This window comes from Narcine bancroftii, chromosome 1 (assembly GCF_036971445.1).
Source record: "Narcine bancroftii isolate sNarBan1 chromosome 1, sNarBan1.hap1, whole genome shotgun sequence".
NCBI classification, from domain to species: Eukaryota; Metazoa; Chordata; class Chondrichthyes; order Torpediniformes; family Narcinidae; genus Narcine; species Narcine bancroftii.
This window is the reverse complement of record NC_091469.1, coordinates 290,738,355-290,753,703: the sequence shown is the minus strand read 5'-3', so window position 1 is coordinate 290,753,703 and position 15,349 is coordinate 290,738,355. Positions and strand designations below refer to the sequence as shown.

The following is a 15,349-nucleotide window of genomic DNA, read 5'->3' as shown; positions in this document are numbered from 1 at the left end:
AGAGCTGGTAGTTTTAGCTATTAACGTACCCTACTCTGCTGCCTGTTCACCCACGATGTGTGGCCAAACTCAGCTCCAACTCCGTCCACAAATTCACGGGGGACCCCTTCATCATCATTAGGCAGCATCTCCCACATCAACGAGGCAGAATATAGAAGGGAGATTGAGGAATGAGTGGCTCGGTGCTAGGATAACAACCTCTTCCCTCAATGTCAGCAAGACAGGGTGGAGCTCACTCCCTGGTCTGCATCAATGGTGCTGAGGTGGAGCTGGTCACTGGCTTTACGGTGAACGTCTCCAGTGACCTGTCCTGACCACCCACATCAGTGCGATGGCCAGGGAAGTGCACCAGCACCTCTACTTCTTCAGAAGCCTGAGGACATGCAACATATCACCTTTACATTTTTAAAATTTACATTTTAAATGCTATTTTATTTTTTAAAAAATTATTTGCAGCACCTTCTGGCCATTTAAACCTGTACTGCCCAATTACACCCAAATTAACCTACAACCTCCTGTTGTACGTTTTGAAGGGTGGAGGAAACTGGAGCCCCTGGGGAAAACCCATGCAAACACAGGGAGAACATGCAAACTCTTTACAGACAGCACAGAATTCGAACCCAGGTCACTGGCGCAGAAATAACTTTCCACTAACTGCTGCACTATCTGTGCTGCCCAATACCTCTACAGGTGTGTGGGGTGGGAACTGCTCCACCAAGATGGCAAAAAAATGCAGAGAGGTGTAAATATGGCTCAGACCCTCACACACACCCCTCCACTCCATCGACTCCATCACACACAAGCCCCTCCTACTCTGAGACCCAGCCCTTCACTGCCACCACCTGCTCGCAGAATCTGCGCCAATGTCCCATCCAGCTCAGGGAGACGAGATGCCAGAGGCCACGTTCACCTTTGTCACTGTCCGCAAGGGCACCCAGGGAGACATTCCAAACCCTGGGCACCTAGAAGAGGACATTCTCAAGCTCTGGTATGAAGACTGGGAAACCGAGCAGAAGGGGAATGTTGAAGGAACATCTGGCATTCTCCCTTTGGTTGTTTTGTCTGGTTTCATGAATAGCGTTCAATCCACGTCCAACGCTCGCAGATAAACCATGGCTAAAGTTAAAACAGAAAAGTGCTCCCAAGACTCTGCCAGATGTAAAGTCGAAGAGCAGCAGCACTCATCAAGGATCCACACCGCCCAGCACACGCTCTATTCTCGCTGCTGCCATCAGGAAAGAGATATAGGTGCCACAAGACTCACACCACCAGGTTCAGGAACAGTTGCTCCTTCCCCCCCGCCCCCACCATCAGACTCCTCAACAACAAACTCAATCAGGGACTCGTATAGGGACTCTTACCTGTGCACTTTACTGATTGTTTTTTTTTCTCTCTTGCAGTCAATTTGAATCGGGATCAGATTTTTTTTTGTCATGAGCAAGTCATGAAATTTGTTGTTTTGCGGCAGCGTCACAGAGCAAACATTCATATAAACCCCCTTACAGCAATAAATAATAGTGCACAAAAATTCAAAACGTCCATTCAGGAATCTGATGGCAGAGGGGAAGAAGCTGTTTTTGTGCCATTGGGTGCTCTTCTTCAGGCACCTGGACCCCCTTCCCGATGGTAGCACAATGAAGAGGGCATGGCCTTGGCGTGGGGGTGCTTGAGGATAGATTTTCTTAAGACACCGCCTCATGTAGATGTCCTCGATGGAATGAAGTTTGGTGCCTGTGGTGTCCCAGACCGAGTTAATAACCCTCTGGAGTTTATTCTTGTCCTGAGCATTGGCCCCTCCGCACCAGACAATCATGTAACCAACCAGAATGATCTCCACAGTATACCTGTTTACCTTTCTCTATTTGTTGACCTTTCTACGTTTTGAACAGTTTTTTTTGCATTGTCAGTCAGTGGTAAATCTGCCTCGCCTGCAGGAAATGCATGTGATGTCATTGTATGTACTCTGACCATAAATCTGAAATCTGACTGCGAGAAGTTGGAGAGACTCAGAGGGTCAGGAAAGATCTGCGGGGGAAAAATGGTTGGTCAACATGTTTGGTTGGGACTGTTTGTCAGGTCAAACAGACCGCTTCCCTACATAGACACTGCCTAACTCCTGGGTCCCTCTGAGTCCTTTCTGCTCACTGAAGATCCCAGTGCCTGCAGCCCCTGTGCATTTCAGTGAGGTTGTTGTCCACAAAGGAAAAAACAGGGGGGAGGGGCGTGGAGGGTTATGAGGATGCAGGTCAGTGGGACTGGGTAGAATTATAGTTCGGCAGAGGTGAGAAGGGCCTGTTCTGTGCTATAGTGTTCCGAAGGTCGAGGGGAGAGGAGAAGAATGGAGATGCATTGGAGGCTGGGAGGTGGGAACTGGAGGCAGCAATGGCAGCAGTTTGGAAAGGAAGGTGGAGAGGGGCTGGCTGAGGAGGGGCGTGCCAGCAAGTTGATGGAAGTTTAAATGCCTTATTGTCAGAAGGTAAAGAGGAAATGAGTCTCGTGGAGCAAGAACCTCCTTCACTGTGACAACCTTATCTTTCTATTCCCATAAAAACAGGCCAAATTATTATTTTAAGCTTGTCAGTTGCTGCCTGGGGGTTATTGAGAGACTAAGAACCATTGAAGTTCTGTGGGACATCTTCTAAGACTTGGGGGGTGCATTTGTGAGGCTTGATCCCAGCAGCTCCAAAATTTGAGCTTTCAGTCGTAGTTGCTGAAGGTGAGACGTTAGCTTAATCCCTTGTTAAAGGGAGTTTGAGTGGTGGAACTCAGCCCCAGGGGAGGAGGTGGAATCAGATCCAGTCTGTGTGCTTAAGAGACATGTAGGCAAACATTTCCTCAGGCAAGGTCCAAACAGATCTGGTCCTATTGAGCTAAATGGGATTGGTTTAATGGGCAAATGGGTTAGCATTGATGTAGAGGGCCAGAGTGGCCTGTGTCTCTGCTGTACAACTTTGTGACGGTGAACTAGGCAGAAAGTTCTGGAAACAACAGATCAGGTAGTATCTGCAGAGAGAAGTGGGGTTGGTGATCCTACTGACTAGCTCAGTCTTTGCATTTTTTGTGTTTGTTTCATATTTCCATCATCTTCATCATTTTGATATTTTTCTCCCAACTCTACTTTTCCTCTCACATCCCATTTCCACCCCGCCACCCGGTCTTTTTCTCTCAAGGCAAAAGGAGAAAAAGGGTAGGGGAAAACTAGAGTGCATGGATTATAGCTGAGAAGGGAAAGATTCAGAGGAGACAGAGAGGGTGGGATCATGAAACAAGCGGCCAGAGGAAGTGGACAGTTGTGTTCAAAAGACATTTAGGCAGATCTATGGATAGGACAGGTTCGATGGGCTATGGGACAAACGTGGGTGGATGGGACTAGCTCGTGTATACAACTCGGTGAGTTGGACCTGTTTCCATGCTGTATCACTCGATGTCCGTAGTGTCGCCTTGGATCAGGTTCTCTTGACCCTTGACTCCCGGTGTGGGTGTTTGAAGGGTTGTGATTCAGTCGAGGGGTTGAGTCATCCTCAAGGCGCCCATCCCCGAAGACCAGTCGAAAGATTGGCTGAGTTTGGAAGGAGAGTGAGGTTCGTGTGGATGTCGCCAAAGGCTGCTGACTGCAGCCAAGAATCTGGTTACAAAACAAGTGGAAACAACTTGGCGAGGCACCGGGAAATCTCCGCCACTCACCAGTTATCGCTGCCTCTGCCTGATGGTTCAACTTCTCAGCTCCTTGATGTCGGAGAATTTGTGGAATCATGCCATTTCCGGCTCCCAAAAATATACATTCCTTTTGATTTGAGAAATAAGATGGCTAAATTGGGAAGCAGTGTGGTCATTGTTGGCTGGGACATCATTCTCACGCTGGTTTCCATTTATAATGACACAGCTCTCTGAGCTTCACTGCTCTGACGTCTATCACTGTGTTTGAACCAATTCTCCGTTTGCTCTCTCTTAATTTTTTTTTTTTTTTTTTTTTAAATTTTTTTATTTTTCACACCATGAATCACATTAGCCATGATATACACTATTGCTCTCTCTTAATGTTTTAGTTAAGAATCAGGTTTATTATCATGAACACGTGCCATGCATTGTGTCATTTTCCTGCAGCAATATTGTGCAGAACAAGATGGAAAATTACTATGTTACACTTCTATAAATACAAGTTTAAACAAAATATAAAGGAGAGAAAGTTAGGTCGTGACTTTGGATCATTGTCTGTTCAGAAATCTGATGGCGGAGGGGAAGAAGCTGTCCTTGTGCTGCTGGGTGTTCATCTTCCTGATGGTAGCAGACTGAAGAGGGTATGGCCTGGGTGGTGAGGGTCCTTGAGGATAGAGGCTGCTTTCTTAAGACACCGCCTCTTGTAGACGTCCTTAATGGAGTGGTCTGATGCCCATGATGGAGCAGGCCGAGGTAACAATCCTCTGGAGCTTTTTCTTACCCTAAGCGTTGGCACCTCCGTACCAGACAGTGATGCAACCAGCCAGAATGCTCTCCACGGTCCACCTGAAGAAATTTGCACGAGTCTTTGGTGACATACCAAATCTCCTCAAACTCCTAATGAAATATAGCTGCTGGCGAATCTTCTTCATGATTGCATCAACGTGATGGCCCCAGCACAGATCTTCAGAGATGTTGATGCCGGTTGAGCGGAACCAGTGAGCAAAAGCTGCCATTCAGCCCAACCACTCTCTGCTGGTCCTTTTCACCCTGTTCCTTGTCACTATCTCCTTCTATTCCTTTCTCTGATTAGTCCTTGATTCCAAGTTTTCCTGCCCGATTTGACTTTTGAGAGTCACGGAAGGAGATAGCATGGAAACAGGCCCTTCAGCCCACCAGATCTGTGCTGACAATCAACTACCCAGTTACACAAATCCTACATTAATCTCATTGTTGTTCTCATGTTCGTTTATTGCCACATGTTCCCAGATACAGTGATAGAGGAGGTTTTGTGAGCAGTCCAGTAGACAACTCATACATTGTATAAGAGGTGAAACAGTGTGGATGCAGAGTTACTGCATATTTTACTGTTTTGAGGTTCATTCAGGAGACTGATAGCAACGGGAAGGAAACTGGCCTTGATTCTGGGGGTGCGTGATCTCCTCCTTGCAAATCTTCTTCCTGACAGGAGGAGGTGAATGGAGTGTTGACAGGCTGGACGAGTTGCTGCTTCTCTGAGGCAGATGAAGCACTGGGATAGAATCCACCCAGTCGCAGGGAGAACGTGCAAACTTCACACAGACAGCGTTGGTCAGGAATGAACCTGGCTCCTGATCCCCATTGGTCTCTGGGAAATAGTTCCTCCTGCACTCCTGGGGTGGAGTCACAAGGGGCAGTGATGGCCCTGGAGACTGTTGACCTGATTTGCATCCTGCCATTGGCATTGGGGATCATTGTTTGGATTTGGTGCCAGGTTTGACACCATCGCTGAGGATGGGGAGGTAGAGTTTGTCAACACGAGTTCCCCCAGATCCAGGCCCTTGTTCTCATGTCCGTACCCAGCTCAACATTCACCCATTAATGCACAGGTGTTAAAGTCAAATTCTGCAGATGTTCAAAGACCAAGAGCACCTGAAACACTCAGAGGGTCGGGCAGCATCTGCAGAGAGAGGAACAAGCAATGTTTCAGGTCAGTTACAAGGCCAGTATTGCCCACTACTACTTTCCCTTCACGAGGGAGCTCCCATGATGCCTCTTGTGAGGGCTCACATTTGAACCCATTCACCCTGCAAGACCAGGGAACATCTTCACCAAGAGGGCAGCTCAGATCCAGAGGGTGGCTCATCCCTGCCAGGGTAAATGGGGAGAGGCAATTGCCAGTGACCAGCGCCTTGGGAACAGATTTCCAACAGCTGCCCCAGTGAGCCTTCCCCATTCCAGTCTGAGATGTGAAGGGAGGAACGATTAGAGGAGATGTCAGGGGTAAATTGTTTCTGCAGAGAGTAGTGGGTGCCTGGAATACCTTGCTGTTCTCTGTCACAGTCAGCCCCACAGATCTGCTTCTGCTTCATTCAACGCTGAGGGCAAGTCATGGATTGACAATCCTTGGTACTGCATCTCCCACAGTGTGACCCCCTCAGTACTAACCCTCCTCACTGTGAGACCCCCCCCCCCTCAGTACTGCCCCTCCAGCCCTCTCTTGGAGATGGTTGAGGGAGAGGTGACCCTGATGGACCTGCCTTGTGCCTTTAAGGCCAGATATGCAGGAAAGTCATCTAAATTGGTGTAGAGATTATTTATATGTTTTGGGTTGTGGGTGTGAGGGAGGAAAGGGTTAGATTGTTGTGTATTGGTTTACATGGGTCAGCATAGCATTTTGGGCTGAAGGGCCTGTGTTGTTCTATTATGGTGGGTTCTGGAACGGGCTGCCATGGAAGCAGTGTGTAAGAATCTCCGAAGGGATGGAAGATGTGGATCAGGTGGAGATTGGGGTGGACCTGGGCATCATGTTGGGCACAGACCCTGAGCTGAAGGGATCCTGGATCCAGAGTGGGTTCTGGTCAGAGAGGGACTGGAAGCTGTGATGTGGGCGTAAGGTGATGGGACTGGGGACGCCGTCCTGCCAGATGGCAGATGGCAGCTGAATCGTGGGTTACAAGGAAGGGAAATCACTGGAGGCCACCCCCCCCCCCCCCCCCCACCACCCTGGGACAAGACAGATACTGGCTGTTCCTGGTTGAGCTGCTTTGTCCCAGGCTGAGGACTCCTGAGATCCTCTTCCCTGATCACTCAAAAACATGACTGTAATGGCAGCTCTGCTGATGGTGTGGACCTGTGGGGAGCAGAGACACAGTGCTCCCGCGGGGTCCAACCGCCCAGTCCGACTGCCGTTAGCTCTAAATAGGATTTAAACGGCCTGTGGTTTTATTTAAAAATTCTGCGACCGCGGGGTCTGCGCCCAAGATGGTGGCGCCTACGATAGGCAGTGGCCTTGAGGGGCTGCAGATTCTAGGGGAGCAGAGGACTGGTGCAGGGCACCAGAAAAAGGGGAGACCAGCCCCTGTTTGGGAAGGAGAAGCAGAGGAGATACCCACGGGACGGTGACTCAAGTGAGGGGCTCTGTGGCTGAGGGACGCCCAGGTGATAGGCCATTGGTGACGAGGTGAGGAACCAATGCAGGCTGTGGGCTGCTGGCGATTCAGTCGAGGGATTCACACTGGCCTGCGGACTGCTGGAGACTGTCTCAAGACTGTCTAAATGGATACCAGGTATCAGAACTGGGATGCTAGAGGGTGCTGAAGATTTCCTGATAATGTCCGAGGTTTGGATCCAGTGTTCAGATCACCGATGGTTTGGACTGGATTCTGTGTGGCTGCAGAAGCACTGGAGGTGAATCCATGGACACTCGTTGACTCTGGGGGTTAGGGGGACCACTCCCTTTTGCATCTCTCTCTCTGACTGTAAGAGGCACTTCAGGCAATTTCTGCCAATAGTGAATCTGTCTGCCTTACAGCAGATGAAAACAAATTTCATGTAATATTACACTGTCTTTATTACACGACAATAAATGGAATTTTACTCACTGCGGAAGTTGGAGGTTGAGATCAATACACTTCTGGATGTCGAAGTTGGAGGAGGAGTGAGAGTGCGAATTTCCGATCAGCAGGATCTGGAATGGCATATTGGAGCTGGAATTTAGACGTACAGCACAATAACAGGCCCTTTTGGCCCACAAGTCCGTGCTGCCCAACTGCACCCGATCAACCTAAAGCCCTCAGTACATTTTGAAGGGTGGGAGGAAACCGGAGCCCCCCAGGGAAAACCCACGTGGACACGAGAGAATGTGCAAACACCTTACAGTAGGAGTGTCTGAAGGGTGCAGTCCAGGAGGCCGCTAATCTTGGAAACCACTGCACCTCCATGGGAACTCTCCACGCAACAGTGACAGGCTTCCCCTAAGGCTGATTTACAGGTTGAGGAAGGAACTTCCAGCAGGATTTCCTTCCCCTTCAATGGAACGGAACATAAATCTTCATCTTTAGTGCAAAATATTTCCGCCCTGTGTCAGCACTGATGATTAGTTTTCCTGGGGCTGGATTAGGGAAGGAGAAAGCAGCCAAGACCAACAGGATGTCGATGTGGTGGGGGAGTGGCCAGGTGTGGTCCCTTCCAGCGGCACAGAACAGGAAGGCATTCTTTTAGACCTGCATCCCCCTGTGGACTGTAATGAAGGCATTGTGTGCAGCCAACTCCCACAGAGAGCTGTGTGGATGGCAGGTAATCAGCTTCGGACATGTTGAGTGAAGGGCTGGCCGTCAGACTGAACATTGGGAGGACGCTGTCACAGCTGCAAACTGGGCCTAATGATTAACGTGCTGCAAAGAGCCCCATCCCATGGCACGGGGGGTCCCTCACTGACCCCTCCCTCTCTTCTCCTTCCCCAACATAGACTGACTGAACCTGCCCCCCAACACTGGTCTCAATGACACTGATTGCTTCTCTCTCCCAGTGCCTGATCGTGGGAGCTGGCCCCTGTGGCCTGCGGACGAGCATCGAGCTGGCCTTGCTGGGCTGCAAGGTGTTGGTGCTGGAGAAGAGAGAATCCTTCGCCAGGAACAACGTTCTGCATCTGTGGCCATCCACCATTCAAGACCTCCGTGCCTTGGGAGCCAAGGACTTTTACGGCAAGTTCTGCGCTGGAGCAATAGATCACATCAGTAAGTGTGCTTTCCCTTCACTGTATTGGGATAGGTGTAGGCCACTCAGCCCTCGTCAGTTATATCACGGTGATCTCAATCCAACCCCAACACCATGTACATGCAACTTTCCCACCTTGTTACTAAGAACAGAAAAATGTTGAATTCATTGCCTGATATGCTGATATGTAATGAGAAAGTTCATTTTTATAAGCAGTTAGAGTTATTCAGCCCATACATAGTAGAACAGGAAAAGCAGTAAAGTGTAGAGTTACAGGGAGACATTGGTTGTTAAACCACAAAGGCAACACTTGCACCCACACCTCCTTCCCCAGGACCATTTGGGGGCCCCAAACTGTCTTTCCAAGTGAAGCCACATTTCACTTGTGAATCTGTGGGGATCATCTGCATCTGGTGCTCTTGTTGTGGTCTCTTCTACATCGCAGACTGGGAGATCGCTTCACTGAGCACCTCAACTCTGTCCGCCGCAATAGCGCGGATATCCCAGTGGCCGCCCATTTCAATTCTCCATCCCATTCCCTTGTTGACGTGTAGAGTTATACTGCCAAACTGAGACCACCTGCAAATAGGAGGAACAACACCTGATGGACTTCTCTGGTTTTCGTTAAACTCCCTCTCCTGATCTCCTTTCCCCCATCTCTCCCTCTCTCCCTCTTCCCTTTCCCCTCCGTCCCCTTTTACAGACCAAAAATCTATTCTCCCCTATCCTCTTATCATATCCTGTTAACACCTTTTGGCTGTTGGTCTGGACTCCTCCCCCTCCCACTCTTCCCCCTTAATCTCTAATCTTTAATTAAGTGTCTTGCCTGATTTTTGCTTACACCTTGAGGAAGGTTCAGGCCTGAAATGTCTGTACCTCTGGTGGATGCTGCAAGACCGGCTGAGTTCCTCCAGCACTTCTGTGTGTTTTTACTACAACCAGATCATCTGCAGACTTTCACATTTCACCACATTATTTTGCTCGTCGAACATACCCTTCTGGGAGTACTCTGCAGAATGATGCGAGAGAAACAATGGCCGACATTTCGGGCCGGAACCCTGATGCTGCCTGTGTCTCTGGGTTCCTCTAGCACTGTGGGTATTGCTTTGGTCTGCCCTGCCCGCATCTGCTTCTGCTACTCTTTGGAGACGGAGGTTCTGAAGTCTATTTCCCCCCAGCCCCACCCCCCAGAGAGAACATCACATGTGGGCTTCTTTTCCATGCAACAAAGAAAGCTGAAGTGCGACCAGATAGAAACAATAGGGTAGGTATCGAAAACGTGAGGCACAGATGAGTGGAAGGGGACCTGAGAGTCGCTGATGTCTGGAACTCTCTGTCATAGGAGGTGGTGAAATCGGATACAGTCAATATGTTTGAGGCACTCAGAGAGGTACTTAAATTAGCAAGTCAGAGAGAGCCTGGGGTAGATCAGGAGAACGGGCAGAGAAACAGCAAATGAAATACCATGTTGGAAAGTGTTCGGTCGTGCACTTTGATGGAAGGAATAAAAGGGCCGACTATTATTTGGATGGGGAGAAAATTCAAAATTCAGTGGTCCAAAGGGACTTGGGAGACCTTGTGCAGGATCCCCTAAAGCTTGACCTCCAGGTTGAGTTGGTGATGAAGAAGGAAAATGCAGGCGTCCCTATCTAGAGGATAGGATACACGAGCAGGGATGTGATGTTGAGGCTTTATAAGGCACTGATGAGGCCTCACGGAGTACAGGATACAGTTTTGAGCTCCTTATTTAAGAAAAGATGTGCTGGCATTGGAGAGGGTTCAGAAAAGATTCACAAGAATGATTCCTGGAATGAAGGGATAGTGTATGAGGAACACTTGATGGCTCTTGGACTGGACTACATGGAGTTCAGAAGAATGAGGGGAACCTAGAAACATTTTTAATGTTGAAAGGCCTGGACAGAGCCGATGTGGCAAAGGTGTTTCCCATGGTAGGGGAGTCAAAGACAAGAAGGCACAACTTCAGGATTTAAGGGTGCAGAGACGTGGAGGAATTTCTTTAGCCAGAGAGTGGTGTTCCTCTGGAATTTGCTACCACGGGCGGCTGTAGAGGCCAGGTTGTTGGGTGTATTTAAGGCAGAGATTGACAGGTCTCTGAATAGTCAAGGGATCAAAGGTTATGGGGAGAAGGCCGGGGAGTGGGGCTGGGTGGGAGAATGGATCAACTCGTGATGGAATGGTGGAACGGGCGCAATGGGCTGAATGGCCTATTTCTCCTCCTATATCTTTTGGTTTGAATGCAGGTAAACTCGATTAGTGCAGATGGGAGAAGGTCCTGATGGATGGAAGGGTCTTTTCCTGTGCTGACCAACTCAATGGGGAAGATTTTCACCACTTCTGTCTTAAATGAGTGATCCCTTATTGTCAATCATTAGCCCCTTGTTCAAGATTCTCTTGTCGGAGGAAGCATCCTCACCTCCATCCTGTCAAGATAGGAGAAAGTCAGCATGGATTCCTTTGGGGAAAATCTTGCCTGAAAAACCTGTTGGAATTCATGAGGAAATTACAAGCGAGCTGGAAAAAGGAGATGCAGTTGGTATTGTTTATTTGGATTTTCAGAAGGCCTTTGACAAGGTGGTGCACATGAGGCTACTGAACAAGATAAAAGCCCATGGTACAACAGGAAATGTACTAGGGTGGATAGAACATTGGCTGATTGGCAGGAAGCAAAGAGTCGGAATACAGGGATCATGTTCTGATTGGCTGCCAGTCCACAGGGGTCGGTGTGGGGGCCGTTTCTTTTTGTGTTATATATTAATGATTTAGATTGTGGAATGAATGGCTTGGTGGCCAAGTTTGCAGATGATACGAAGGTAGGTGGAGGAGCAGGTTGTGTCGAGGAAACGTGGAGGCTGCAGGACTTGGAGAATGAGGGGGGGGGATCTCATTGAAACATTTTGAATGTTGAAAGGCATGGTCAGAGTAGATATAGATGTTGTTTCCTATGGTTGGAGAGTCCAGGACAAAAAGGTACAACTTCAGGATTGAATGTTGTCCACTTTGATCAGAGATGCGGAGAAATTTCTTCAGCCAGAGGGTGGTAAATCTGTGGAATTTGTTGCCACAGGTGGCTGTGGAGGCCAGGTCATTGGGTGTATTTAAGGCAGAGATCGATGGGTCCTTGATTAGCCAGGGCATCAAAGGTTATGGGGTAAGGCAGTGAGGCTGAGTGGGGAAAATGGATTAGCTCATGATTAAATGATGGGCAGACTTGATGGGCTGAATAGCCTGCTTCTGCTCCCATGTCATTGTTTGTTGCAGTCGGACACATTTCAGCCTATTGGTATTTTTGCCTTCATTGGTAAAGGGGATGTAGTGACCACAAGTGGGCGTTGGAGACTAGTTTGTTGCAGCTTCAGTTGGATTCAAGATGGATGCCTCCACACAGTTGTTTTAAAATAACCCAAGTTTCTTTATCACAATAAAAGAAACATCACAAAGGGCACATGGTGTCACAGTTGGGCAAGATGGTAAGACCACACATGTGTATTGTGAGCAGTTCTAGTTGTCCAGTTGTAAGAAGGACATCATGAAGCTGGAAAGGGTGCAGATATGATCCACAAGGATATTCCTGGGACTGGAAGGCTCAAATCCTCATGATAGGCTGGGGCTCTTCTCCAGGGAGACGAGGAGGTGGGGGGGGGGGCAAACCTTTATAATGCACATGAAGGGCATAGATAAAGTGGGTGGTCACAGTCTTTTCCCCAAGGTAAGGGAGTCTAAAACTAGAGGCCACAGGTTGAAGATGAAGGAGGAGGGATTTCAAGGGGGCAATTTCTCAGTGGAACCAGCTGGCAGAGTAGGTGGTAGAGGCAGGGACAATGACAACCTTTGAAGTTACATTTTATTGGCAGCACGGTAGAAGCCATTTCTGGCCATTTAAACCCATGCTTCCCAATTTACACCCAATTGACCTGCAACCCCCAGTACATTTTGAATGGTGGGAGGAAACCGGAGCTCCCGGAGGAAATCCACGCAGACACGGTGAGAGCGCACAAACTGCTTACAGACAGTGCGAATTCAAACCCCAGTCCCAATCACTGGCACTGTAATAGCATCGACATTTGGGCAGCTACACAGATAGGAAAATTTTAGAGGTGGGCCAAATGTAGGCAAATGGGACCAGTTCAGGTTAGCACTGACATGATGACCGAAGGGCTGTGCTGGCCCGAGGAAAGTATCTTCTGCTTGGTTGGGCATTAACCGTGCAGAACGTTCTGGCAATGATGCACGGTTCCACTCATTTGCAGGTGATGCTGAGGCGTGATTGGCCAGTGCGTGTGCTGAGGCGTGATTGACCAGTCCGTGTACTGAGGTGCGATTGGCGATGTGCTGGGACACCATTGGCTGGGCCATGCGTTGAGGCGTAATTGGTCAGGCTGGGCATTCGGATGTGATTGGCTGGGCCGTGCGCTGGGGCGTAATTGGCTGGCCCTTGCATTGGGGTGCGATTGGCCGGGTCTTGTGCTGCAGCCCGATTGGCCAATCTCTGTGTTGATGGGCTGTTCTTGCTGTTGACAGGTATCCGTCAGCTGCAGCTGATCCTGGTGAAGGTCGCCTTGCTGCTGGGGGTGGAGGTCCATGTTAACGTGGAGTTTGTGCAGTTACTGGAGCCTCCCCAGGACCAGGAGACACACAGTAAGTAGGCAGCTCCGTTTGTCTCCCCAGTTTCCCCCCCCTCCAGAACCTTTTCTACCCTAATTTCACCCCCATTCCGTCTCCCCTCCCCCACCAGCCCCCCACCCATCCCCAGGTCTCCCTGCCTGCCTCGTGTTCCTCTGACACATGCCAGGCTATCGGTTACACCTCGTGCCATTCCAGTCATTTAAAACCTTCCATTTGCTCCACGCAAGATGTACAAAAGATAAAATGCAAGTTAACCCGACCCCAAGCTATCTAGATTGGGGTACGGAGATTCCGACATGGAGTCAATGTAGACGCTGGAAAGTGGAGCAGAAAGCTGGAGAACTCGATGGGTTAGCCAGCCTCCGTAGGCAGAGTGGGGAACGTACACTCGATAGCCCAGACCTGATGCAGGGTAAGGCTCGGTGTTGATCATCCCCCAATGCTGTCTCCCTACAGTTTGCTCCTGGTTCCTGCACTTTTCTTGCTTTATATCTCTCACCATAAACACTCACATCCAGTGGGTGAGGTTTTTACCCTGGGGAAATGGTCCTGGCTGTGCTCCCAATCAACACCTCGCTCAGTCTTCTAATCCTCCATCAGATCTCCCCTCAGCGTCTGACGCTTCAGAGAAAATGACCCAGGGTTGTCCACCCTCTCTCCATAGCCCAACCCACTGCACCAGCCAACCTCTGGTGAATGTCCTCTGCACCCTTGCCAAAGTCTCCACGCCCTTCCCATAATGAGATGTGCAGAAATGCATAATGTACCAGTGCGGTCTAACCTAAGTTTTATATTGCTGCAACGTGGCACGATCTTGAAATAGTCAGTCAGTGCTTTTAGTTTGGGGCCCTTTATCAATACTAAAGGGGAAATAAAGGAGGTGATATTACCTACGAAAGGGAATAAAACCTGGGGGAGGGGGCTCTGGGAGTTGTGGGGGTGGGGACAGATAGAGAAAGGTTAGAGAGACACCAGTGAGTGGGGGAGTAGCTGAAGAAAGGATGGACCAATGGAACCTGATAAGGGAAAGAAATGGGGAACTGGAGAAATCGATGTTCACGCTGACAGGTTGAAGAAACCAATGCTTCAGGTCAGAACCCTGAAATGTTGACTGGCCATCCCTCCTCGTGGATGAAGGGAAACTTGAAGGGTAATCCTTTACACAGAGGGTGGTGGGTGTATGGAATGGGCTGTCGGAGGAGGTGGTTGAGGCAGTACTTCTGTAATGTTGAAGAAATATTTTGGTCAACCTGGCAAGTTGGGTAGAAGGACCTGCTCTTCCAAGCTGTATGACACTCTGACTCCAGAAGTTCAAGTTCTTCCCCAGACACTTGGCTTTGGTGTGTGGGGCTGAGGAAGACCATAAGAGATAGGAGAAGAAATTGACCATTCAGCCCATCGAGTCTGCCCCATCATTTAATCATGAGCTGATCCATTTTCCCACTCCGCCCCATTTCCTGGTCTTCTCCCCTGGCTAATCAAGAACCCATCAATTTCTGCCTTAATTACATCCACAACCACCCTCTAACTGAAGAAATTCCTCCACACCTCTGTTCTGTGGACACTCTTCAATCTTGAAGTTGTGCCCTCTTGCCTTAGACTCTCACATCATGGGAAATAATCTACTCTATCCATGCCTTTCAACATTCAAAATGTTTCATTGGAATTTAGGAGAATGAGGGGGAATCTCACTGAGTGCAGGCCAAGAACCATAAAACATCTCCCATTGAGTCAAAAAACAGTCAGCAGGTTCTTAGCCCACAGAGTCTGTCCCCCCAATAACACTCATCCTTTGTATTTAAACCACCCAAGAAGTAGGTGCAGAGAGATTCATCCTCGGTTCCCTACCTTTGCCCCCTATGGACTCTGTGAGACCTGCTGAGTTCTCCAGCATTTCTGGGCTTTTGCCTGCACTGGATCCCCATCAGACAACGAAACACCCCTTACTCACCTGAACTCTGTGCCTGAGCACAAACTGGCTGCCCCCTACAGCCCTGGTCAAGGGGCTGGGGGTGGTGAGCTGCTTCCTTGACCTGCTGCAGTTGGAAGGTGCTCCCATGGTGCAGGTGGG

General features: G+C 49.3%; 1 protein-coding gene and 1 long non-coding RNA gene across 10 annotated transcripts in view; one reads left to right on the top strand and one right to left on the bottom strand.

Moving 5' to 3' along the window:
* Positions 1 to 15,349, top strand: part of LOC138745937 (F-actin-monooxygenase MICAL2-like) — a 156,923-nt gene that overhangs the window by 29,264 nt on the left and 112,310 nt on the right. For all 9 annotated transcript variants that reach the window (XM_069903490.1, XM_069903491.1, XM_069903496.1 and 6 more), the window contains 2 exons: positions 8,447 to 8,654; positions 13,174 to 13,290. In XM_069903490.1, coding sequence (XP_069759591.1) covers positions 8,447 to 8,654; positions 13,174 to 13,290 — 325 coding nt within the window. The remainder of the gene's footprint in view (positions 1 to 8,446; positions 8,655 to 13,173; positions 13,291 to 15,349) is intronic.
* On the bottom strand, positions 4,086 to 15,330 carry LOC138745957 (uncharacterized). The gene is made up of 3 exons (XR_011346619.1): positions 15,230 to 15,330; positions 7,521 to 7,606; positions 4,086 to 5,596 (listed from the first exon to the last, which is right to left on the bottom strand). It is a non-coding gene; the product is annotated as an uncharacterized lncRNA (long non-coding RNA).